At 36.9% G+C, this 26,372-nt stretch overlaps 2 protein-coding genes across 10 annotated transcripts in view; both read right to left on the bottom strand.

The window, feature by feature from the left end:
- NBEAL1 (neurobeachin like 1) overlaps positions 1–13,217 on the bottom strand; it is a 177,491-nt gene extending 164,274 nt beyond the window's left edge. For both annotated transcript variants that reach the window (XM_042995091.1, XM_015540971.2), the window contains exon 1: positions 13,138–13,217. In XM_042995091.1, coding sequence (XP_042851025.1) covers positions 13,138–13,188 — 51 coding nt within the window. In that variant the 5' untranslated portion in view covers positions 13,189–13,217. The remainder of the gene's footprint in view (positions 1–13,137) is intronic.
- Positions 13,218–13,241: 24 nt separating this feature from the next.
- CARF (calcium responsive transcription factor) overlaps positions 13,242–26,372 on the bottom strand; it is a 101,640-nt gene continuing 88,509 nt past the window's right edge. For 7 of the 8 annotated variants that reach the window (XM_042995093.1, XM_042995100.1, XM_042995114.1 and 4 more), the window contains 2 exons: positions 14,214–14,795; positions 13,242–13,421 (listed from right to left, as the gene is read on the bottom strand). In XM_042995093.1, the coding sequence (XP_042851027.1) occupies positions 14,739–14,795 (57 nt within the window). In that variant the 3' untranslated portion in view covers positions 13,242–13,421; positions 14,214–14,738. Of the gene's footprint in view, positions 13,422–14,213; positions 14,796–26,372 lie in introns of those variants that run through there. The other variant, XM_042995097.1, reaches the window with a different exon arrangement.

Genomic DNA, 26,372 nt, shown 5'->3' with positions numbered 1-26,372 from the left:
TTTTGTCTATTCAATCTATCAGTTACTGAAGTTTTAAAAAAAACTAAATCAAGTCAAATAGAAAAAAACCCCATATGTTCATTTGGGTTCAGAATTTGGTAATGTTCAGAATTACCCATGTAATTCTGTCAATGCTTGCTTTATTTTGAGACTATTTATAGGGTATACACAAATCTAAAATTGTTATATTTTCCTGGTTAATTGAACAGTTTTGTTTTGCTGAACATGGCTTTATTTCACTTTCCTCTGAAAAAATTTCATTGATTGGAAATAACAGACTGGTAAGTTTTTTCTTTAATGATGTCGACCTTTTCCCCTTCCATCATTATTACTGAAAAATCAGCTATTAATCTGTCATCCCTTTGAAGAGAATTTTTCCCTGGCAGCTTTTAAGATTTTTCCCTTTCTCTGGTTTTCTGCAAAACCATTACAGTTTCACTATGCTGTATCTTGGAATGGAGTTATTTTTACTTATGCTGTTTGAAATTCAGTGGATATTCATTAATCCTGGAATGTTCTCACCTGTAATCTTTTCAAATACTACATTTGTCTCATTCTTCATCTCCTCTCCTTTACAGAGTCCAATTAAACATGTTAAATATATGAATATATATATATATGTATATATATATATATATATGAATATATATATATGTATATATATGAATGTTTATTTAGTTTTGAGAGAGAAAGACAAGAGTGCAAGCCAGGGAGGGGCACAGAGAGAGGGAGACACAGAATCTGAAGGTGGCTCCAGGCTCTGAGCTGTCAGCACAGAGCCTGACATGGGACTCAAACTCAGGAACCTCAAGATCATGACCTGAGCAGAAGTCAGATACTTAACCGACTGAGCCAGCCAGGTGTCCCCTAGGTTATATTCAAAAAGTATTTAGGATCCCCCTTCCAATTCTCTAATTCTCTTCAGTTGTCTAAACTCATATTAACCACATTCACTGGTTTTTAATTACTGGGTTTCCCCTCCAATTTCTAGACAGTCTATTCCTTTTTTTAAAATTCTTTTTAAAAGTTCACATTTTATATCATATTTGATTCTAAAATTCTTTTACATTTTGGTATCTTTGAAATCTAAATACATCTTACAATTGCTGAGAGGCTGCTGTTAAGACATTTGTCAATGCCTGTGCAAAACTAGTAACAGGTGTTTCATACCAATAACCTTTTACTAGATTTGTGTACATAGTACTACATGTTGAGTTTAACTGCTATTCAAAATGTTAAAAAAAATTATACTATGATTAGGCAATAAAATGAAGTTACTGTGTATACAAAAAAGGCATGAAAACAGAGCAGCAGGGTATAATTTGACATTAATGATACAACTATTCGTTACTGTAGACATAATCACAATTTTATGTTTTATGGCAAGGCAACCGCTAAGTGCTTTACAAAGTTGATAATGGGAGATACACTCAAACAGAGGAAACAGAAATACATGCCAAAGAATTAGCTACCACATGCCAATTAATGCAAATGAAGACAGGAGTAACTGCCAAATCCCTTGGAAAAGATGAAAGAAATTTCAAGGCAACGAGAGCCTGGTATGGTTGATTCATATATCATGAATTAAAGTATTAACCTGCAATTTGAAAAAATATTTGGTATCTGCACTCAAAGTTTCTTCTTCCAAAGGGACTGCATCTGCTTTTACCAAGCACCAGACTAGTCTGCATGACTTGAGGCTTTTTGAACTAGAACAAAGGATACATCTGATTTGCAAATCCATAAAAGCATCAACTTGTGGGAACATCATCTCAGGGACTTTTCACCTTTTGACTCTGCTTAACACAAAGACATTTTTCCCTGGAGTCCCCAAAGTGAAGGTGGAAGAGTGAGGTGGGTTGGCTTTCAGTTGATCTTTACCCCAAGGGTGTACAACTTTGAGAGTCATAAGGGAAAATCTTAGACTTCTCACTCTGATTAGCCCCTTGGCTTTGCTTTCTTCCATCCACAAGACCATGAAAACAAAGGCTCAAGTTCACCAGGAAAAGTGGCTTCCATTCCCCATGTATCTAAGTTCCTGCTTTCACTAAGATTTAGCTTCATAATGCCTTACCGGCTTGCAAGCTTTTCAATGCCATTAAGATGCTTCTTAAATTTTATTCAGAATTGTAAATGACTTTCAGAAAAAGGGTTGGTCCAACAACCTGGCTTAATTTACTACCAAAAGGATTGTCTTTATTAGGTCACTTTTCCTTTGTATAATGTATATGTGCTTGGAACATGTTCTGTGACTATTACACTACTATCTATTCTTTAAAATCTTGACAAAATCCTGTCTCTCTAAGCAATTTTCCCTAAGGTCTCACATCAAGGCCTACAATCTAAGTGGAAAACTGACTTTAGTTGGAAAAGCAGGCCCACAGATGAAGTCAGTCAATTAAACAGATAAAAGATACAGAATTTTGAAGAAAGGCAAGTCTGTCATATATTGAAAGATTTGGAAGTCATTTTAACATAAAATAAAAAGCAATATTCAAATAGAGGTCTACATAAAAAGTAGGCTTAGAAATACACCAATCCCTAGAGAGAACGGTTTCAAAGTTTACTTTAGGTTATTTCTTTAAAAAACAAAAAAACAAAACAAACAACAACAAAAAAAACCTAGTCATTCAGATAACTAATGAAGTTCCAGGTTTGATCAACATTGTATAGAAAATGCACAGTTAAAATTAGCAAGACTTGAAAAAGCCAACATCTGGAATGTTGAAATGTTAAGTAGAACATGATTTGTTGCATTAATTTTGTGTTCATCTTGAAGTTTCACACATGGTAGATAAAGAAATTTCTGGTTCATGTGTTTTTGGGAAATCAGTCAAGTGACTGGATGTCGACAGCCAGGAAGGTTGTGCATACACAGGAATACAAAAGAACTCTCTGTAGTTTCCTGTTTAATTTTGCTATAAATCTAAAACTGCTCCAAAAGTTTATTAATTAAACAAAAATTTTTAAGAGGAAGACATACCCTTAAAGGGATAAAATTACAGTAAATAACATGTGCATACAGCAGGTACCCAGTAACTAGTTGATTTGGACTAAACTGAATTCTTTTTTTTTTTAAGATTTTTTTAATTAACTCAGTTTTTTACATAAGCTCACACCCAACATGGGGCTCAAACTCACAACTCTGAGAGTCGTATGCTCTTCTGACTGAACCAGCCAAGTGACCCTGACTACAGTGAGAAGAGCCTACCATTATGTATGTATTAACTAACTATAACATTGATACTTTTTAAGTGGAGCTTAAAAGTTTAAAATAATGTTGAAGTTTCATGTCAGGTTGAAGTTTTTCAAACTTATTATCTTAATATTATTTGTAGTAGTAAATATAATTAACACAGACTTTTCAATCACATCCATAAAATACTTTAACTGAAAATCTCTGAATGAAATTTTTACTTTCTATATGTTTGTATTTTCCATAATTAACTTGTATCTTAAATTAAAAAAAATTTAATCCCAGCATAAAACATTACTACTTTTCATAATAAATTAGAAAATTCATATTCTTTATCCCTAAAATGAGGTTCACTAGAAAACTGAAATTTTAAAACTGTACTTAAATATATTTTGACAAAAATCCTAAGTCAAAATTATTCAATAAATGTATAATTCACCTCATAATGATATCATAAATTAAAATAGAAATGATCTCTCCTACCACTCAAATGTTTAATGTTTAATGTCAGGAAAGATTATATGTAGTTAAATGTATAATACAAACTACTTTTAATATTTTTTTTTTTTTTTTGAGAGAGAGAAAGAGTGCATATAAGAGAGAGAATGAGCAGGGGAGAGGGGCAGAGAGAGAATCTTAGGGAGGCTCCATGCCCAGCATGGAGCCTGATGTGGGGCTCAATCTCATGACTGACATCATGACCTGAGCCAAATCAAGAGTTGGACACAACCGAGCCACCCAAGTGTCCCAAAACTACATTTTTTTACAGAAGAAACTGTTGTGAAATGCCTAAATGCCTTTTGTGACAAATAAATGCATGGATCAGTTAATCCTCTGGTTCACTGTGAGTACGAGCTTGAATCTAAACATAAAAGAAAATGTTGATACTCCTTATAGGTAATAACAAGTTATTTTCAATATTTTAGAAGACAATATAGTCCAGGGGCACCTGGGTTAGGTGTCCAACTCTTGATTTCAGCTCAGGTCATGATCCATGGTTCGAACTAAGCCCATGTTAGGGTCTATGCTGATGGCAAAGAGCCTGCTTGGGATTCTCTCTCTCTACCCTTTGCCCACCCTCTCTCTCTCTCAAAACAAATAAACATTAAAGGACAGTATAGTCCATACAAATATATGTAAAAGCAGAGCTTCCCCAATAAAAGAGAAGTGGCATATTATAAAGTGAATTCCATTCTTTGTAGTAAAAGATGAGGAAAAGATGAGGAAATCAGTGTTGCTAATTATTGTCTGAATTCTGACATCATCAAAGGAATTATGGCAGATTTCAATCATTTTACAAAGTAACCCACATCTTAAAAATTTTGAATGACCAGAATAAAATTGTCAGAAAAAAAGTTCTATTTTCACAAAATAAATCAAGTTTTTGTGAAAGCCTCTGAGTGTAAACAGAAAAGCAAGTTAGATAGGCCAAACACTTAAATTCATAAACTACAAGGCACTAAACTTTGACCTATAAGCATTGTATTTTACGTATTTTAAAATGAAGGACTACTGAGAATTAAACGCAGCAGCACCTGCTTCCAAATGATTCATAATGATTCTAATGAAGGAGAATTTTTAAATGGCAACTACTACCTACCAATGATTAAAGCAAGTTATGATCTTTTCACACTAAGTCTTACTATTTTTCTGGAACTCAGGAATAGTCTGATCATCCACATCTTAACATGTACACACACACAAAAAAGTACTTTTATAATATATTGTAATAGAGCAAACCTGCAATAGAAATGTCAAAAGTATACCTAAAAATGAATAAAGTTAAACATCATTTATCTACCATAAATGTCATCTATGAGTAAAAGAGGTTATACATACACATCTCAGTCCCAAAGTCTGAAGCTAACCAAATAGAAAATCCCAGCCTTTTCCCCACTACAGTGAGGGAGGAGACAAGTATGTCTTTTATTTCAAATACTACAGAACATCATGTTGGAATTATTGGACAACATAGACGAGAGAAAAGTGAAGGCAGAAGAATTAGAAAGTGGACTCCCCATTTTCTATAAGGGACTTCCTATATGCAAGAAGCCAGATGAGGGAGTTGTTCAGTCACAAGAAACTACAGTCTCCAATGCCCTTTGGATGTACCAAAAGAATGATAGAAAAAGTATAGCACGAAGATCAATAGAGAACAGTAGCCTGTGCAGTCACTCCCAAGAAACAACCAGAATCAAATCATGAAACATTTCTTCGTTGAAGGTAAAAGGACCAGGCAACATTTGCCCAGTTTTCAGAACTGCTATGGATCAAAGCCACGTATATGCCTCCCATTCTTTCTTTTTCAAGAGTCTTTATTGTGGCATTCCCATATCAGTTTCACCACTCTATATTCAATTTATGGGTGCTACATATCAATAGCATGTTCTGAGGTCACAGGTTTCAGTATCAATAAAAACAAGAATTGAGCCAGATCTTGGATTTCAACTGATACCATGATTGGATGAGACTTTTGAAATTCTTAAACTGGGCATGAAGTAGATTTTGTATATAGAAGAGAGATGAATAATTGAAACCAAAAAATCAGACTTTGATAGACTAGATTCTTAGTTCCAAATTTCACTCCCTTGTAGTAAATTTGCCATGTAATTTTGCAATAGGGAAAGGAAGATGGAGAAAAGGCAAAGTAGCAGCATTATGTCAGATAGTGATCAAGGCTTATGTTTCTGAAACAGGTCCAAGAACTCTGGGAGTTATAAGAAATAGTTCTGGGTCCGTAAGTTTCATATAAAAATTTGTTAAGTTTGTGATCTCATTTCTATTAATTTTCAAGTTAATTTAAACATATTAAAGTTGACTACCTTGTAACTAAGTACTCAATTTCAGTGGTCACATTCACATTGCTACTAAATGATCATCAGTGACTACTCAATTTGTAGAGCTGTATTTTTCAAATTACAGATGACATCTTGGCAATCTGAAAATTTTCAGATGTTCTAAAATCATGCCACGCAAAGTGTGGTACAGAGACCAATAAAAGTCCTTGGCTAGAGAAGAAAGTCAAAAGTAAACATTCTCAAACTTTAATAGCAGCAGTTTGGCAGTAATTTTAAGCCTGTTGAAATTAATTTAAAAATTAATGATGTGGCGATTTGTATTTTTAACATCTTTATCCCCATTGTTGAAGAACTACTTTGCTAAAGCCACCAATACTCTCTTAAATATCAAATCCAATATATGCTCCATAATGCTTTTATTTATTGCCATATTGAATGACAGTACTGACTACTCCCTTCTTTATAAAAGCTCTCTACTTGAGACAACCACTCACTCCTCGTTGTCCTTCCACTCAAACTCCTTACGAACTCTTCTTCCTCTATCCTTCTCTTAAATGATAATGTTCTGTAGGACTCCCTGACTATGACCTTCTTCTCTTATGTTCATATAACTCGTCAATAATTGCCAATTAAACCTGAATGTGCCAACAAAAAACCCTGAGGATTATTTTAGAGTTTTATCTTTCACTCATGCTCCTTTCTACACATTTAAGTACTATCAATTCTACTTTCTACCAGGGAAATTTAAATTTTGATATTCAAAAGGAAAGAATAAGAAATATTCATGCATCTTAAAACTTTTTATAGTAGTACATAAGCTCAAGTCAAATCACAAAAGTAATTAATATTCCTTTCCTAAAGGCCACTTCCATGTCTGCTAATATAAAATATTCATTCTTTGCTTTCACATTTCCTAAAACAAACATGTAATTGGTAACCACTACCACTGAGTTGCTAACAATTTTCTCTGTTTTGCTTAAGGTCAAACATTACTTTCCTTACATTAAAAGTCATTATTAAACCTCAGAAAATTAAAAGCCATTTTATACTTTGCATATACTGGAGACTTATTAAATGTAGACTAATTATAAGGGTTGATGTATATTGAGGCATCTTACTAAATGGTTCATTTAGGATTATAATTAAATTGTAACTTTCTCATTAGAACAGTTTATGTTCATTTTTTCCAAATCTATGTATAAAAAGAAGTATTTGCTTTTTTATCTGAATAAAATACTTCTATATTCTATTTTCTTTATGAAGCAAAACTTTTATTCTGAAAAGGAAGTTTACTCTGAGCTCATTGCAAAACTATCTATTTCAGTCATATTCCAGATATAGCAGGACAAAGGGCAACAGCAGGAAATGGAGCATCACCAAGGTTCAAAACAAACTTGATTTAGAGTAAAAAAAGTTTCATATTATTATTAGGAATAATTAAGCACTATGCTTGAAAGAAAAAAAACAAAAACAAAACAAACAACAAAAAAACGATTAAAAATTAAGATACTGAGGGGTATACCTTCATCACTAGATAAAAAGGTGAGAATACTATTCTCTATTATTATCTTAAATAAAGGCAAAATGGAAGTAATGATACACACTCTTGAGCTCATATATGTACCTTAAAACTACTAATAAAGACTACATTTTATGTTTCTTACCCTTACAGTACATTTAAATAAAATCAATTCATTTTTTTTCTCAACAATTTTGAAACATGAAAAAACAGTTTTTTTTCCACTTGACAGATGAGAAAACTAAAACAAGAAGAAATTATGTAACCTGTTTTTAGGTTTTTCCTTAAGATCAGATGCAGAATTGGGACTAAATCTTGGCTCTAATTCTGTAGCTTCATAAAATTTTTCAGTGTAAAATTAGCATCAAAAAACAAAACAAAAAAAGGCAAATGACAAAAATGAACCTTGAATTTTAACCCACACTGCCACATTTCGAATGTCATGATGCTTTTGAGTTACCCTGTATCTTTTTAGTGACTTAATGTATTTGATACTTTCCACTGTTACACAGAACAAAAATAACTTAATCTTACCAAACAATTTGAGAGGCTCAGTTTTTCTTCTGCATAGTCTGGTGATCAACTATAGCATTCCCAAGAGACTAAATGTTGAACAGAAATATATCTTAATGCCTATCCAAGGGGAGTTGAGATATGGACTTAATGATACATACATATCGTTATTTTCAATATATGAATTCCAAAAAGGATGATGTAGGATGATGTAGAGATGAAAATCATTCTCAGCACTGTCTCTCTTACCATAAACACATTATGTGAAAAAACAATGTGAAAGGATACAGGGAATAACATGATGTCTACTATAGATAGTATGAACTAAAAATCTTTAGATATTAAAAAGCAAATCAAATTTGCCTTCAATACTTAATAAAAATATACTCAGACAAGAAAAATATGCTTAGACAACAAGTAGTTAACTACTAAACTAAAATCCAGATACGTGATTAAACATGTTCAAATTAATGTTTAACTTATAAGAGCTATATGAAATGCACTGTTAATAAAATCCTTGACTCTGGGTGACCATTTGGAGACAAGAAAAGTTCAGACTACATAAGCTGGTAAAAGAATCTATAGTAAGCAGGAATACTGGGTGTTCAGAAATCAGTCAGCCTATATTATACAATAACTACACGAGGTTAACAAATAACCTAGTAGGAAGATGCATGTTTCTAACAGTGCAATTAAATCGTGTTCCTAGAAGGAGAAAGTGAAAAGTTAGACCTGAAAAGTTTGGTTAAAAAAACAAACTGCCAAGTTTTGTACCCAAATTATTTTCAAATATGAAGTTTCATACGTGAGAAGCCATCTGCCAAAAACTGAAACCAGTAATTTACTTTAATCGTACTTGAAAGACTTTAATCATTAGCATTAAGGTTTACAACTGAACCCAGACTAACAGGTAGAAAACATATTTATACATTCTCTTTTCTTTTGCCTAAGCAGTATTATCCAAGCATTATTTCTGATAGAACCCTATTTAAACACCTACTCAACTTTTATAATTCTCAGTGGCAACTTTTAAAATATCACCTTATATACAAACAGTAGGATAGTACCTTAATATTGATCTATGGCTAAGACACTGCAAAATACGTATGCTGGTCAGCGCTGTGACAAATATGGAGGATGTCCTAACCTTACTGCTTGGAACCTGACCTTCATAAATCTTTGAAGCCATCTTTTTTAATCAGATATGTATACAATGTTTGGTATGGATAACACACCAACTAGGGCAGAAAAATGGTAGACAATATTTAAATTTTAATTAGTAAAGATGAATTTGATACTCAAGAAAAATAACTGATCAACTTGGGAGGAGGCAAGTAAATCAAGTCATTATTCTGAAAACAAAGAGAAAGAATCAAGTATCTATCCTGCCTGCCTTCCCTTTAAGGAACTGTCATCAACTGATGAGGGGACATTTCTCTATATATGTTCTGCTAATAATGAAATGACAGAATTGAAGTATCAGTTTTGTAAACTCCTAATGAAATAATTACCACATGTAGGTATAACTCATTGATAGTGGAGACAGATGAATTTTTCTAGCCTCCCCCCACCAGACAGAATGTGAATCAGCCAAGTCTCTATATCTGCCAGTTTGCAGATACCAGGAAAAAAGAAAACAATTAATTAAAATGAAGGAATTAAACCCAGCAAAACTGAGACTGAGGAAAACTTTAATGTCAAAACCTGGTTTCTTCAACAAATAAATAGAAGGAATAAAAAGTATGCTGAGGGGGAACCTATAGATTAAAAGATTTAATAGACATTTTCAACAAAATATGATGTGTATCCTTTGTTTAAATATTGAGTCAAACAGCAGGAAAACACATTTATGATACTACCAGAAAAGTTTAAACTGTGCAGATATTTGATGACTTAATTATTGTATTGTGCTTATGTTTTTAAGAGTTGTTTTCTAGATACACTTTTTTTAAATTTTTTCAATGTTTTTATTATTTTTATTTTTGAGAGAGAGAGAGAGAGAGAGAGAGAAGTGTGAGCAGAGTAGGGGCAGAGACAGAGGAAGACACAGAATCCAAAGCAGGCTCCAGGTTCCAAGCTGTGAGCACAGAGCCTGATGCAGGGCTGAAACTCCCAAACCTTAAGATCATGACCTGAGACAAAGTTGGACGCTTAACCAACTGAGCCACCCAGGTGCCCCTACCCCTGAATTATTTTAAAGCAAATCCCAGACAACATCATCTTATCCATAAATATTTAAAAGTATATCTAGGGGCACCTAGGTGGTTTAATCGGTTAAGCGTCTGACTTCGGTTCAGATCATGATCTCGCAGTTCGTGAGTTTAAACCCCACATCAGGCTCCGTGCTGACAGCCTAGAGCCTGGAGCCTGCTTTGGATTCTGTGTCTCCTTCTCTGCCTCTCTCCTGCTCACACTCTCTCTCTGTCTTTCAAAACCGAATGTTAAAAAAAATATATATAGGGGCGCCTGGGTGGCTCAGTCGGTTAAGCATCCGACTTCAGCTCAGGTCGTGATCTCACGGTCCGTGAGTCTGAGCCCCGCATAGGGCTCTGTGCTGACAGCTCAGAGCCTGGAGCCTGCTTCAGATTCTGTGTCTCCCTCTCTCTCTGACCCTCCCCCATTCATGCTCTGTCTCTCTCTGTCTCAAAAATAAACAAACATTAAAAAAAAAAATTTTTTTTAATATATATATATTTTTAAATAATTCAGGGGTAGTGGAAGGTTACAGATGAAACATTACTGAACATGAAGTTGTAATTACTGAAGCAGGGTGACAGATACAAAAGAGTTCACTATACTATCTTCTCTATGCCCACTTCAAATCTTCCATTAAAAAAACTTAAAAAGGAAGATGAACTAAAAAGGTCTATATGACAATCCGTAAGAAGGACAACAAAATAAATGCATGTCCCTCAGAGGTCAAAAAAAAACAAATGAAAACCTTAACGGTAAATTAGGCAAGCATTCTCGCTGTACACACACATACATATGTACACACATACTCTTACGTGAAAAATGAGAAACTGTGAGACCCAAAGAGGTAAGTCTTGCTCAAGGTCACAAAACAAAACAGGAGCAGAGCCAAAACTAGACCTCACAACTGCAAGCCCAGAGAGAGTCTAAGTTGGAGCTAAAAGAATATCTGAGGAATCCTGAAGTAGTCTGAAAGCCCATCAAAGGTGTAAAAAAGAGTTTAAAAGTTAGGTGAAAAAAACAATCCCGTGGTTAGAAGGGCAATATGCTTGAGCGAGCACTAAGACTAGAGAGAAGTATGGAGAACAACTGGGTATCTGGCAATCATCCTCACCAGGGAGCAGAAGTGTTATATGTATGAGGTATGTTTAGAAACTGCTTGAATTCAAAGTGTTTGTAGAAAAGAAAATTGTCATCTAGCTTACAAGTTTAAACATGAACTAATGAAACATAAAATCATTATTTTAATAACAATTTTTGAAAAAAGCTGAAAAAGTTTAAATCTTAATAAGTACACAACGAACTTAAACATAAAAATGGGATTTATCTTCCTGTCCAAAAATAGGCTTCAAAATTTGACCATGAAGGGTCTTCATTATTTACTTAGACATTTTCATAAAAGAGTAAGGATTCATATTTATATTAAAAGTTATAAAGAATAAGCCTGTGTATGCCAACAAATTATACTATCTTTTCTTTTTTTAAAAGATTTTATTTTTAAATAATGTCTGCACCCAACGTGGAGCTTGAACTCACAACCCTGGGATCACAAGTACCATGCTCTACTGACTAAGCCAGCCCAAGCACCCCTATACCATTTTTTGAATAAGCACAATGACAAAACATTAACTCCACCTAAAAACAAAAAAAGTAATGAATAAGACAATGTAATCGCATTTAACTTTTGTCATTCTGAAAATGTAAAATCTAGTATGTCTGATGTATTTTTAAATAAGTCATTTTTAAACTACCACTCATACTAAAATGCATTTTAATTTTTGGCTGACGCGTGTTAGTGACTATTTCCAAAAGTGGTGAATTCAATTCCTTTTTTATTAGAAGAGTGGTCTATTTTTAAAAACACATTTCTGGCATTAAATTACACAAGACTACAAAACTTTTTTAAAAATCCATATCAAACATTTCAAAGTATATCCTTCACTAATTATAAGAAATACCAAACCAGGAAGTCAAAGAAAATTCCAGGGTGACCTCTAAAATTTAGTATTAGAGATAACTAAGATCACTTGTTAAAGAATAACTTGTTCTTTAAAAAGCTGAAAGTATAAAAAAGGAGTCTGAAGGGGGATAATGCAGAAACAGAAGCTGAGACTTGAGAACTTCACCACAGACTTAAAGTAACTTAAGCAGTAAATTAGAGATGTTTCTCTGACCCTTGCCAGTATCTTCAAAGCAGTAATGTAGCTCCTCTCTTGAAAAACATGTTTTTCAGTACCCTTCTCCTTAATATCAAAGTTAACATGTAAAAAATCACATAAAGACCAAGACAGAAAACATTATTTTTGAATGAGAAAATAAAAAATATTAAGGAATCATCCTGGATAAAAACATGGACTTGACTCGGGCAGTTCTGCTTCTCAACAGCCCCTTTAATCAATTTTCTTACCAGTAAAAAGGGATAAGTACAATAGCCACCTCCCAGAATTGCTGTGAGGATTAAATGAGACAATACTCATAAGGTACTATCAGTAAGCTTGTAGTAACCACCTCAAATCAATAACATTTTTATATAATGAATAACATTTTTTACATCATTTAAAAGGTTAATTATAGGAAAAAATGCTGAATGTTCTTCTCATAAAAATATCTCTATCCTACCCCTACTTGTGGGAGAAAAAGAAAAACACAAAAATAAAAATATTTTATTTTTCTGCTAAGGTCATATTACTTACATAACTTAAAATCACTGAAGAAAAATAAAAACCACACCCTAGAGGTTTAAAACGGGTGTCAGTATCGTGTATGTGTTCAAACCTGGGAAAAGTGGAAAATAGAAAAATCCATGTTGTTAAATTCTGGGTCATTACTATAATACTATGCATTAAAGTGATAAGGCCAGTCACAAAATTTTACAACAAAGTACTTTAAAACTTAGAAATAAAAAGGAAAGCAGTTACCTTTGTACAATAAAGCATCCAAAGTTCAAAGAGCCTCTCTCTAGATGCCATTCTGGCTTTCACTCTGGCACTTTAATTTTTCCTCCAAAAAAAAAAAAATTATGTTCAAGACCACAGCATGTTCATTTTATTTTCCAAGTTTTTCAGCCATTACAGTAAAGCTCAAAGCAGAAGGGAAAACAAAAATAAGTGAAGTCAAATGGGCTGTCTTCTGATCAATAAAATTCAGTTCTAGCAGTCACTCCAACTTATCTTCATCATGGTAGTTGGGCGATTAAATAAATCTGTGAAAGACAAAAATACGCAAAAAGTTTGCTAGAAAAAGGGGCCATAATAAAAACTGTAGATTTATCAGAACTATAGATTTATCTACTTCACTTCCTGCAAACAACCAGCTAAGCTTTTATACTGATTGATTTTACAGAAAGTAGTGCTTCGGGAAAACATCACTGCTAACACAATACTTCACATCAATATAAAGTTAGAATTCTCTAGCGCAGACCCTGAGACAAGTACTCATAACCCAAAATGCGTCCAGTGGTAATAAACCGCAAAACACCGTTGCCATTCATATTTTCTAGAAACAAAAAGAAAGCCACACTTACTAGTGCTATATTTCAAAGACAAAGAATCCCTTAGAATATTCTAGTCTGCTTAAGACTTGTAGGGAATGTTTGTCGTTGAGTTGCAGGGCAGGGCGTGGGGAGGAGGGTGAGGAATTCCTGGTTTGTTTGTTTTAACAATTCTCGCAGGGTGAAAGCCAACCTGCCCACCTGGCCTCTCTACCTCTACCTCTGGAAGAAAGGAGCACGCACTGGCAAGGTAAACACTCCGGGAAAGCTTCCCAGTGTTTTTAGGGATCTTTAAATTTCCTCCTCACAACCCAGACAACGGAAACAGAGGCAAACCTAAGGTGTGCAAGCTGCCAAGAGAAGCTTTGGAAATGGTGCAGTGCGAGCTCCTCCGCATCCTCCGACCCGCTATCCACGCCCTGCAGACCGCACTGGGACACACCCGGGTCGACCTCGCCCCCTCATAGCCGCCACAGACTCTACAGCGCGTTCCCCACCACGCACCGGGGACCCTCCCACGTCTGCCACGCGGCCACTTCTTCGCTACGACCCGCTCCCCGTCACCACGCTCACGTTGGGGGCTACGCCAACGCCGCCAGGCCGACGTCTAACTTACTTCCCTCGCCCCCTTCCCCAGCCGTGTCACCTCACCTCGCAGCAGGGAAGGCGGGCGAGAGGAGGCGGGGCGACGACGGCGCGAGGCGGGCAGCGAGGGCCTGAAGGAAACAAGGGCGGGGCTATCCTCTCGGCTAATAACTCCGGCCTCTTAGGATTTAGCCGGCCCCGGGGCAGTCGCTATTCATTGGTCGCGCAGGCCGGGGGCAGAGTGACTTGAAGCCCCGCCCCAGCATTCCTGCGCATTCGCAGTCGACCGGGCTCCCGAAGATTCGGGGGCTGGCGCCAGCCGGGACGTTCCAGTCAGTCTTCCCAGGCTGGACGAGTAGGATGACAGACGTGCTGACGCTAATACACCGCCACTCCTGGGGCCGGGCAGAGGTAGCATTTGGCTGATGGCGTCATTTCCGGGACTCATTTGAGGGCGGAGAATCCTGGAGTGCTCACTAAAGGGGGTTTTGTTTTGATTTCCTGTAAAAAGGGGATTGGTCTTGGTAGTGTATAATAACAAGAAAACAGACAACTATCCCCACACCCTGAAAAAGAACAACAAAGTCTTTTCCTTAATCGCGCTTGTGCTTTCTACTTCCGCAGTCACGAAATGTCCAATCCAAAGTGCTTATTTTAACACTACTGAAGGCTTCAGAAGAGTTTTTGCTTTTTCAGAAAAACAAGACAAACGGCTGCGTTTACTAGATATAGACAACTTTCAGGAGATTTTTGTCGGAAGGGGATGAGAAGGAAGACATACAAGATAAATCACCTTTGGTACACCTAAACATTTAAAAAACTTTGTATTAGGAAAATGTCAACTCTATACTAGCATAATGAAACCCCACATACCAAGATTATCAACTAATTAATGTCCCATCTTTTCACCTGTACCAAAACTTGGCAAACTGTGAACAGTAAATATTTTAGGTTTTGCAGAGTGTCTTGCTTGGTACTATTCTTAAAATAATATAAGAGTGGGGCACCTGGGTGGCTCAGTTGGTTAAGCCTCCAATTCTTGGTTTCGGCTCTGGTCATGATCTCACAGTTTTGAGGGTTGGAGCCCTCCATCAGTTCTGCACTGGAAGCGTGGAGCCTGCTTGGGATTCTCTGTCTCTCCCTCTCTTTCTCTCTCTCGTTCTGTCTCTCTCAAAATAAACTTAAATTTTTATTTAAATAATAGAATAGTATTTAGTAATATTTGAAAATTAGATGAAATTCAAGTTTTAGTGTTGTAAAGTTTGTTGAAACACAGCCATGCCCATTCCTTTACAGTTTGTTTGTTAATAGCCTTTTTTTTTTAATAAGGTCTAGACCCAATGTGGGACTTGAACTCACAACCCTGAGATTAAAAGTTACTTTCTCTTCTGCCTTAGCCAGCTATATGCTCCCCTTTACTACTAATACCTGCTTTCACTGCAAGAGGGCAAAGTTGAAAGTAATTTCCAGTAGTTATTTCCCAATTATGCCTTTTCAGCATCTCTCTCTGGTTGTGAAGAACATATGTGAAAATATATGAAAACTTCAAGAAAACGGAGAGGAATTATTCTTGCTCTGGGATCTGCCATTTTAGTAATTAGCAACTCCATTCTTCCAGGTGTGCTGTCCAAGAACCTAAGAAGTATCTTTGCCATCTTTCCTGTATACTTCACATTCAATCTAATTTTTTCAGTTATAGCTTCAAAATATATCCAGAGTCTAACCATTTTTCTACACCACCACCACTACCACCCTGATGTGAGTTACCACTAAATCTTTTGTAGGTTATTATAATCTCATACCAGTTTGTCATCCTGCCTCTGCCTATGCACTCTCCCTACCCATGCATTATTCTCAACACAGTAAGCAAAGTGGTCTTTTAACATAGAAATAAGACGTTACTCCTCTGCTAAAAACTCTCTAGTGGTTTCCCATTCCACTTGAAACAACGAGAAAGTACCTGTGTTTTCCTCCCACACTTACCTCTTTACCTTCTCCAACTATTCTGGCCTTCCCTTATTTCAGTCCAGACAAATGGCTTCCTTGCTGCTTCTAAAATTCACAAAGCATATTCCATTCTCAGGGATTTTACATAAGCTGTCCCTCTACCTGGAATTCTCCTTCCCCAAATGTCCACACACAATCTTCAAACCTTTGCTGAAGAATCACTTTATCTGTTGCTATAGTCTGAATGTTCAGGTCCTCTCAAAATTTATATCCTACCCCCCAAGGTGATGGTATTAGGAAGCAGTGCCTTTGAAAGTACTTAGATCATGAGGGAGGAGCATTAGTGAATGGGATTAGTACTCTTATAAAATAGATCTCACAGAGCTCCCTATGTGAGCTTTCAACTATGTGAGAATACAACCAGTCTGGAAGATGGCATTCACACAATCACCCTATTTTGGACTTCCAGCCTATAGACAAAGAAAGCAGGAATGAAGGAAGGAAGGAAAGAAAGAAACAAAGAAAGAAAGAAGGAATGGAGGAAAGGAGGAAGGAAGGAAAGAAGAAGGAAGGAAGGGAGGAAATGAGGAAGGAAAGAGAAAGAAAGAAAGAAAGAAAGAAAGAAAGAAAGAAAGAAAGAAAGAAAGAAAGAAAAGAAAGAAAAAGAGGAAGAAAGAAAGAAAAAGAAAAGATGAAGAAAAGGAAGAAAGAAATTGTAATCTACTGTCTGTGGTATTTTGTTATAGCAGCCCAAACATACTAGGACATCAGTAAAGCATCCCCTCACCTTCTTTTAGAGAATAGCGTCCTTTTTTCCCTTCCTTTCTCTATTTTTCACTGTAGCACTTAACAGCTGACATATAATTTGTCTATTGTAAGTTCCCCCTAGTAAAATGGGAGCACTATGAACACGGGGAGTTTATTCACTGCTATATACTTTCAGGCCCTTGAATAGTGTCTTATACACAAGAGACACCCAATAAATATTTGCAGACTATAAAATAAAAGGAATAAATTATCTATTTCACTATATGTCTATTATTCCATGTCATTATTCTATGTCCCTTCTTGAGTCTGCCAAATTCTGCATTTATTTTTTTTTAATTTTTTCAAAAATTTTTTTTATTATTTATTTTTGAGAGACAGAGAGAAACAGAGCATGAGCAGGGGAAGGACAGAGAGAGAGGGAAACACAGAATCCAAAGCAGGCTCAAGGCTCTGAGCTGTCAGCACCGAGCCTGACACGGGGCTTGAACCCGAAACCATGAGATCACATGACCTGAGCCAAAGTCCGACACTCAACCGACTGAGCCACCCAGGTGCCCCCCAAATTCTGCATTTAGATGGCATCTAGTGTCAGCTAGATGCCAAAAGTCTTCCTGTGCTGAGACTTCTGGTAGCTCCCTGGAGTGGGGATAAGCTTTGGTTTTATGAGTGAGTCTTTTATCAACACTTAGGTGTCTCCACCAGTGAAGCTATAGCCACTTCTTCAGGCAGACCTCAAGGCCAACACATTTGTCACCTGAAGAACATATTTCCTTAGTAAAATTGTTACTTAGTCACCTTCTGAAACAACATGGCCTTGCTATACTAAAATCATATTTCTGGCCTAATTTTCATGACAAAATGTGTTAACCTTAAAAGCAAATCCAGTAAAAATGTCTTTATCCAGGAATAATAGAGAATTGCAATTCAGAACATGCAAAATATGGCAAAACCATAGGTAAGTTCAACAAACAAAGGAGAGGAATATTATTTTATGGAGAAGCAGGAAGAAGTTGGGAAGGAATGTTCTGAATGCAAGTTGATTGGACAAAAGCACGGGGTCTTCATGATGACAATTTCTCATTGGCTGAGTTGCAGGGGTAGTTGATTTCTTGTAGAAGATGCAATGTACCTCTTTCCCCATTGGGGACTGTAATTGGTGATTCTTTCCAATTTAAGATTTTTCTGTTGGGGTCCATAATTGACAGTTCTTCCTGTAATTTGATGTTGAGTGGTATGGCTCTCATTTCTAACCTCCCTTTCTATCCTTCCTATTCTACTTTAGTGAAGTTTCACTTTATTTTCACCAGGGCATACTCATGAACTGAAATGGCCCTCTCTAATCTACCAGGTGGTCCTGTACTCAAATAGTTTCTCTTCTGATAACAGGGTTAAGAGTCTCAGTTCACTTCACCTATATAACCTTAGAATGTTACTAAATTAATTAACAATGAAAATTACACCTGCCAAGACAATTGGACTACTTATGTAAATCAGTCAGAGGATTATCACCTCAAAGAAATAATGACATAGATCAGGGCATCCGGATGGCTCAGTCAGTTGAGCATCCAACTCTTGATTTTGGCTCAGGTCATGATCTCACAGTTCATGAGTTCGAGCCCCGCATTAGCTCTACACTGACAGTGTGGAGTCTGCTTGGGATTCTCTCTCCCTGTCTTTCTCTAAAATAAATAAATAAACTTGAAAAAAAAATAAAGACTAACATAGGTAAATTATAATCTTTGAGTTACTTTTTCATCATGGTTCAGAGCAAGTAAATTAATTAGATTAACTTGATAAGTAGTGATATCTTATATAATAACCTACATGCAACCATTCCCATTATGGACAACCTACCAACTGAAGCAGATACTCAACTGTAGTAGATAGAATACAGTTTCCCTTGGACAGAGTTGGAGACATTTCATCTCTTTGGTTAAGTTTATTCATAGGTATTCTGTTGGTTTTGGTGCACTTTAATGGGATTATTTTCTCAATTTCTCTTTCTGCTGCTTCATTATTGGTGTATAGAAATGCAACAGATTTATGTACATTGATTTTGTATCCTGTGACTTTATTGAATTCATTTATCAGTTCTAGTAGTTCTTTGTCAAGACTTTTGGGTTTTCTAATATAGTATAATGTCATCTGCAAATAGTGAAAGTTTTACTTCTTCCTTACCCATTTGGATGGCTTTTCTTTCTGTTTTCTGATGGCTATGGTGAGGACTTCCAGTACTATTTGAAGAAAAGTGGTTAGAGTGGACATCTTTGTCTTGTTCCTGACTTTAGGGAGAAAGCTTTTCCACTAATTTCTATTCTTTTAAATTTGTTAAGGTGTGTTTTATGGCCCAGAATGAGGCCTATCTTGGTGAATTTTCCATGTAAACTTGAGAAGAATATGTATTCTGCTGTTGCTTTGTGAAGCAGTTGATGGATGTCAACTATATCCAATATGATCAACATGGTGATATTGAGTTCAACTATGTCCTTACGTCAGCCTGATGGATTTGTCCATTTTTTATATACTTGGAGGAGATTTATCTATTTCTCCTTCCAGTTCTATTAGTTTTTCTTCACATATTTTGATGTTTTCTATTTATTTATTTATTTATTTATTTATTTATTTATTTATTTATGTTTATTTATTTTTGAGAGAGAGGGAGTAGGAGAGGGGCAGAGAGAGAGGGAGGCAGAGGATCTGAAGTGGGCTCTGGGCTGACAGCAGACAGCCCGATGCAGAGAGCCCCATGAGATCATGACCTGAGCTGAAGTCAGATGCTTAACCAACTGGACTGAAACACCCAGGCACCGCCCTCCCCCGCCCTTTAAAAAAAATATATTTATTTATTTTTGAGAGAGAGAGTGTGTCAGGAAGGAACAGAGAGAGAGGGAGACAGAGAATCTGAAGCAGGCTCTTCATTGTCAGCACAAAGCCCGACTTGGGGCTCAAACCCCTAATGTGAGATCATGACCTAAGCCAAAGTTGGAAACAACCAACTGAGCCACCCAGATGCCCCTTAATGTTTTCTTGTTAAGAACATACACATTATGGGGGCACCTGGGTAGCTCAGTTGGTTAGGTGTCCAACTTCGGCTCAGGTCATGATCTGGTGGTCCATGAGTTCAAGCCCCACATCAGGCTCTGTGATGACAGCTCAGAGCCTGGAGGCTGTTTCAGATTCTGTGTCTCCCTCTCTCTCTGACCCTCCCCCGTTCATGCTCTGTCTCTCTCTGTCTCAAAAATAACTAAACATTAAAAAAAAAAAATTTTTTTATTAAAAAAAAAAAAGAACATACACATTATGGGGGCGCCTGGGTGGCTCAGTCGGTTAAGCGTGTGACTTCGGCTCAGGTCATGATTTCACAGTTTGTGTGTTTGAGCCCTATGTTGTGTTGATGGGTTCGGTGCTGACAGCTCAGAGCCTGAAGCCTGCTTCAGTTTCTGTGACTCCCTTCTTTCTCTCCCTCCCCTACTCACACTCTGTTTCTCTCTCTCAAAAATTAATAAACATTAGTAAAAAAATTTTAAAAAAGAACATACAAATTATGAATTATTATATCATGGATAATTGGCCCCTTTATCATTATGTAATGCCCCTCTTTATCCCTGATAAATTTCCTTGCTCTGAAGTCTGTTCTATCTGAAATTAATATAGCTATTCCTGCTTTCTTTTATTTAGTGTTAGGATGGTTTATCTTTCTCCATACATTTATTTTTCATCTATATGGGTCTTTTTGTATTTAAAATGGGTTGCTTTTTGATGACACATAGTTGAGTCTTATTTTTTGATCCACTTTGACAATTAAAAAAAATTTTTTTTAAGTTTATTTATTTAGAGAGAGAGAGACTGAAAGTGCATGCATGAGCAGGGGGGAGAGGCAGAGAGAGGTAGAGAGAGAGCGAGAGAGAGAGAATATCCCAAGCAGCCTCCGAGTACTGTCAGTGCAGAGCCCAATGTGGGGCTCGAACCCACAAACTGTGAGATCATGACTTGAGCTGAAACCAAAAGTCAGACTCGTAACCAACTGAGTCACCCAGGTGCCCCAACAATCTTTGTCTTTTAAATAGTGTATTTAGCCAATTGGTATTTAAAGTGATTATTGATATTGTGTACTAATATGTACCATCTTTGTTACTGGATTTTATTTGTTGCCCTTATTCTTTGTTCCTATTTTTCCTTCCACTTTTTCCTCCTTTTATGGTTTTAACTGAATATTTTCTTTTATTTTTTTTTAATTTTTTTCAACTTTTTTTTTTTTTTTAAATTTATTTTTGGGACAGAGAGAGACAGAGCATGAACGGGGGAGGGGCAGAGAGAGAGAGGGAGACACAGAATCGGAAACAGGCTCCAGGCTCCGAGCCATCAGCCCAGAGCCTGATGCGGGGCTCGAACTCACGGACCGCAAGATCGTGACCTGGCTGAAGTCGGACACTTAACCGACTGCGCCACCCAGGCGCCCCTTTTTTAAATTTTTTAACGTTTACTTTTGAGAGAGAGAGAGAGCAGGAACAAGACAGGAACAGAGAGAGAGAGAGAGAGAGAGAGAGAATCCAAAGCAGGCTCCAGGCTCTAGGTGTCAGCACAGAGCCCGACGCGGGGCTTGAACCCACAAACCATGAGATCATGACCTGAGCTAATGTCAGACACTTAACCAACTGAGCCACCCAGGTGCCCCTAACTGAATATTTTATTCCTCTCCTCTATTTTTTTCTTTAGTGGTTGCCTAGAGTTTGCAATATACATTTACAACTAATCCAAATCCAGTTTTAAATAACCCTATACTTTTCACAGGCATTGCAAGAGCCTTATAATAACAAAATATTTCCCAATTCCTCTCTCCATCCCTTGCATTATTCATTTCACTTATACATAAGCATGCATATGCATATATACATAAACACACATAACTGAACATATTGTAGCTATTATTTTAAACAATTGTTAGATCAATTAAAAATAAGAAAAACAAAGTTTTATTTTACCTTCACTTATTCTTTCTCTGATGCTTTTCTTTTCTTTATGTAGACCAGAGTATCTGGCCTCTATCATTTTTCTTCTCTCTGAAGAACTTCTTTTAACATTTCTTGCAAGGGAATAATTTCCCTTTTCTATTATTTATTTATGTATTTATTTTGTCTAAGAAAGTCTTTATTTCCCTTTTACTTTTGAAGGATAATTTCACAGGTACAGAATTCTAGGTTGGTGTTTTTTTCTTTCAGTGCTTTATTTTTTTTTCTTTTTCCTTTTTGTTGTTTTTTTTAATGTTTATCCATTTGAGCTTCATTTTGAGAGAGATAGAGAGCAAGAGGGGTAGGGACAGAGAGAGAGAGAGAGGGAGACAGAATCCCAAACAGGTTCCACGCTGTCAGTGCAGAGCCCAATGTGGGCTCGAACTATGATGACCTGAGCTGAAATCAAGAGTCAGACACTTAACCGACTGAGCCCCCCAGGCGCCCCTCTCTCAGTACTTTAAATATTTCACTCCACTCTCTACTTGCTTGCATGGTTTCTGAAATGAAGTCAGATGCAATTTTTATCTTTGCTCCTCTATAGATAGGTATATTTTCCCCTCTGGCTTCTTTCAAGATTTTTCTTTATCATTGGTTTTCTAATGTTTGAATGTGATATGCCTAGGTGTAGCTTTTTTGGGAGGGCATTTATCCTGCTTGGTGTTCTCTGAGATTTCTGGATCTGTGATATGGTGTCTGTCCTTACTTTGGGGAAATTCTCAGTCTTCATTGCTTCAAATATTTCTTCTGTTCCTTTCTTCCTCCTCTTGTATTCTCATTCCACACATTACACTTTTTGTTGTTGTCCCACAGTTCTTGGATATTCTGTTCTGATTTGTTCAGTCTTTTTTCTGTTTGCTTCCCATTTTGGAAGTTTCTATTGACATATCCTCAAGCTCAAAGGGTCTTAGCCATGTCGTCTACTGATAAAAGTCATGTTTCATTACTGTTATGGTGCTTTTGATCAGTAGCATCTCTTTTTGAATCTTAGAATTTCCATCTTTCTGTTTATGCTGTATATCTCTTTTTTGTACCTATTAGCATATTAATCACAATTTTTTAAATTCCCTTTCTGATAATTCTCAACATCCCTGCCATATTATGAGTCTGGTTATGATGCTTAGTCTCTCTCTTCAAATTGTTTTTTGCCTTTTAGTATGCCTTGTAAATTTTTAATATCCAGACGTGATGTGCTGGGTAAAAGGAACTGCAATAAATAGGACTTTTCTTTAGTGAGGTGGTAAGATGTTAGGGTAAGGGAAGCTTTCTATAGTCCTATCATTAGGTCTCAGTCTTTAGTGAGCTTGTGCCTTTGAACTGTGAACTTCGTAAGTGTTTCTAAGTTTTTCCCCCACTTAAGTGGGAAAGGATGGCTAGAGTGGGCTGGAGTTGGGTATTTCCCTAACCCCCGGATCAGTTAGGCTCTGGTAAAATAATTTCTCTTGATGGTGGGCCTTGTTAAAAAGAAAAGAAAGAATGCTCTGGTTATTTGAAAAGGGTTCCTTTCCCCCTTCCCCTGCCAGAGCCATGAGGGGATTTTTCTCCAATATTTACTTTGAGAAGTTGGTTGAGCTCCTAGAAATAAAACTCACAAAATTATGCCCCCCACCATGACTGCACTCCCCTAGAGTTTTTAACTCTCAGACTTACCTGCTTTGAGCCCCCAGCAATTCATCAATTATAGTTTAGATTTTCCTATCACAGTATGGGTTCCAGTTGAGGGTTCTGCTCAGGATTTCTGCTCTGGTAAGTTGTAATTCTCAGTATTTGCCTGTCGCTCCAATTTTGGGGGTAGTTTTTTATCCTGTAACCTCACATCTCTGATGGAGCTAAGCTGTTTTGTTTGTTCAGCTTTTCAGTTGGTATTAGGATGGAGTGATGACTTTCAAGATCTTTACATGCTGATCCAGAAACTGGAAGTCCTGTCCATACCTTTTCGGTAGGTACCATAAAATTGTCTAAGCTTCAGTGTCAGACATGCTAATACAAACACTCTATGATTACACTGATTAGAATGTGGGTGTTTCCAAAATTCCTTAGCCACCCATTTATAATTATTTTACTAAGGTACATTACTTACGTATTCTCATTTAGAATCACAAAACTAGAAGTGTCTGGCTGGTTCAGTCAGCAGAGCATGTGACTTTTGATCTCAGGGTCGTGAGTTTAAGCCCCACATGTGACAAAGAGTTTACTTAAAAAAATTGGGATCACAAAACTGGAAAGCTGGAAGTTACATTAGAGATCATGTAATTCAATATGTCCGTTTTAAATATTGAAAAATCAAGGCCTGAATTTGAATGTAACCAAAATTCTTGACAAGCACTGTTCAACAGAAATTTCTGCAATGATGTGGGGGATCCTGGGTGGCTCGGTTGGTTAACTGTCCGACTTCGGGTCAGGTCATGATTTTGGGGTCCATGAGTTCGAGCCCTGCATCAGGCTCTATTGACAGCTCAGAGCCTGGAGACTGCTTCAGATTGTGTCTCCATCTCTCTGTCCCTCCCCTGCTCATGCTCTGTCTCTCTCTCAAAAATAAATAAAGGTTAAAACATTTTTAAAAGAAATTTCTGGAACGATGGAAACGTTCCACATCTGTGTTGTTCAGTGTAGTAGCCATTAGCCATATATTTCTATTAAACAATTGCAATCGGACTTGTGCAACAGGGAAATTAATTTTTAGTTTTATTTAATTTAAACTTAAAAGACACATGTGGCTAATGACTACTGTACTGGACAGATCCATAGCTAATTTACATTGTAGGAAGCACAGAGGATAGAGAAGTAGGTTAAGTGACTTGTCCTGCAGTGCACCACTTGTAGTCAACAGAACTGAAACTAGAACCCAGAACTCCTTAATCCTAGACTTTTGACTGTGCTGTCTTTTCGGAGTCCAAAGGACAATGAATTTAAAGCAGGGTTTCTCAACCTCAGTACTATTGACATTTTGGACTGGATTTTTTGTCCTGTTCATTATAGACTATTTAGCAGCATCCCTGGCCTCTACCCAGTAAATACTATCTTCCAGCTGTGACAAACAAAACTGTCTCCAGACAAAGCCATATATCCTGGGGGCAAAACTGGGGGCAAAATCATCGCCTTTGAGAACCTTAGGTTACTAGGATTTCCTAGTCACACAAGATGTCCTTCAGGACCCCCGTAAGAGGCAGGTTAGATCCAACTTAACAGTCAAATGAGAACTGTTTGTATATCAATTAAGAATATGATATAGAAAAAGGAGAAGGAACGAGGGCAGGAATGAGAATGGGATGGGGATCGTGACCACACAAAAGAGAGAGACCAGGACCATGATCAGATCAGAGTCGATCAAGAGAAAAGAGCAAGATCATGAAAGGGAACTGGAGCAGGTAAGAGAGAGAGAGAGGGAACAGGAGTGAGAGTGAGAAAAGGAATGGGAACGAGAGAGAGAGAGACAAGAAGTGGGACTGAGGAGAGGACAAAGAAGATGCTTATGAACAAAGAAAACTTGAAAGAAAACTCTGAGAGAAAGAAGCTGCTTACCAAGAGTACCTTAAGAATTGGGAAATCTGAGAACAGAAGAAAACCCAGGAGTATGAGAAAGAGGCTGAAAGAGAAGAAAGAAGAAGATAAATGGCAAAAGAAGCTAAATGACTAAAAGAATTCTTAGAAGATTATGATGATGATAGAGACAATCCCAAATATTACAGAGGAAGCGGTCTTCAGAGAAGGTTGCCTGGTAGGCAAAAGGAAATGGAAGCAGATGAATGGGACAGAAAAAGAGAAGGAAGAGCTAGAGGAAATCAGGCAGTGCCTTTCTGGCTGAAGGGCACCTGGATCCAGATGATGGAACAAGAGGCTGAATTGTGCAATCACAGATAAAGCAAGAACCAGAATCAGAGCAAGAGGAAGAAGAAAAACAAGAAAAAGAAGAAAAATGGGAGGAACCAATGGAAGAGGAAGAAGAGTTGGAGCAAAAGCCCTGTCTCAAACCAACTCTGAGGCCCATTAGTTCTGCTCCATCTGTTTCCTCTGCCAGTGGCAATGCAACCCCCAACACTGTTGGGGATGAGTCTCCTTGTGGTACTGTTATTCCTCATGAAAATTCACCAGATCAACAGCAACTTGAGGAACATGGGCCAAAAATAGAGCTAAGTCTTAAACTGGGTGCTTCCAATAGTCCTGGTCAACCTAATTCTGTGAAGAGAAAGAAACTCCCCATAGATAGCGTCTTTAACAAATTTGAGGATGAAGACAGTGATGATGTATCCCCAAAAAGGAAACTAGTTCCCTTGGATTATGGTGAAGATGATAAAAATGCTGCCAAAGGCACTGTAAACACTGAAGAAAAGCTCAAACACATTAAGGTCTCATT

This window comes from Panthera tigris, chromosome C1 (genome assembly GCF_018350195.1).
Source record: "Panthera tigris isolate Pti1 chromosome C1, P.tigris_Pti1_mat1.1, whole genome shotgun sequence".
Classification (NCBI taxonomy): Eukaryota; Metazoa; Chordata; class Mammalia; order Carnivora; family Felidae; genus Panthera; species Panthera tigris.
Note: the sequence above shows the minus strand (reverse complement) of the source record. Positions and strands in the feature narration are given on the sequence as shown.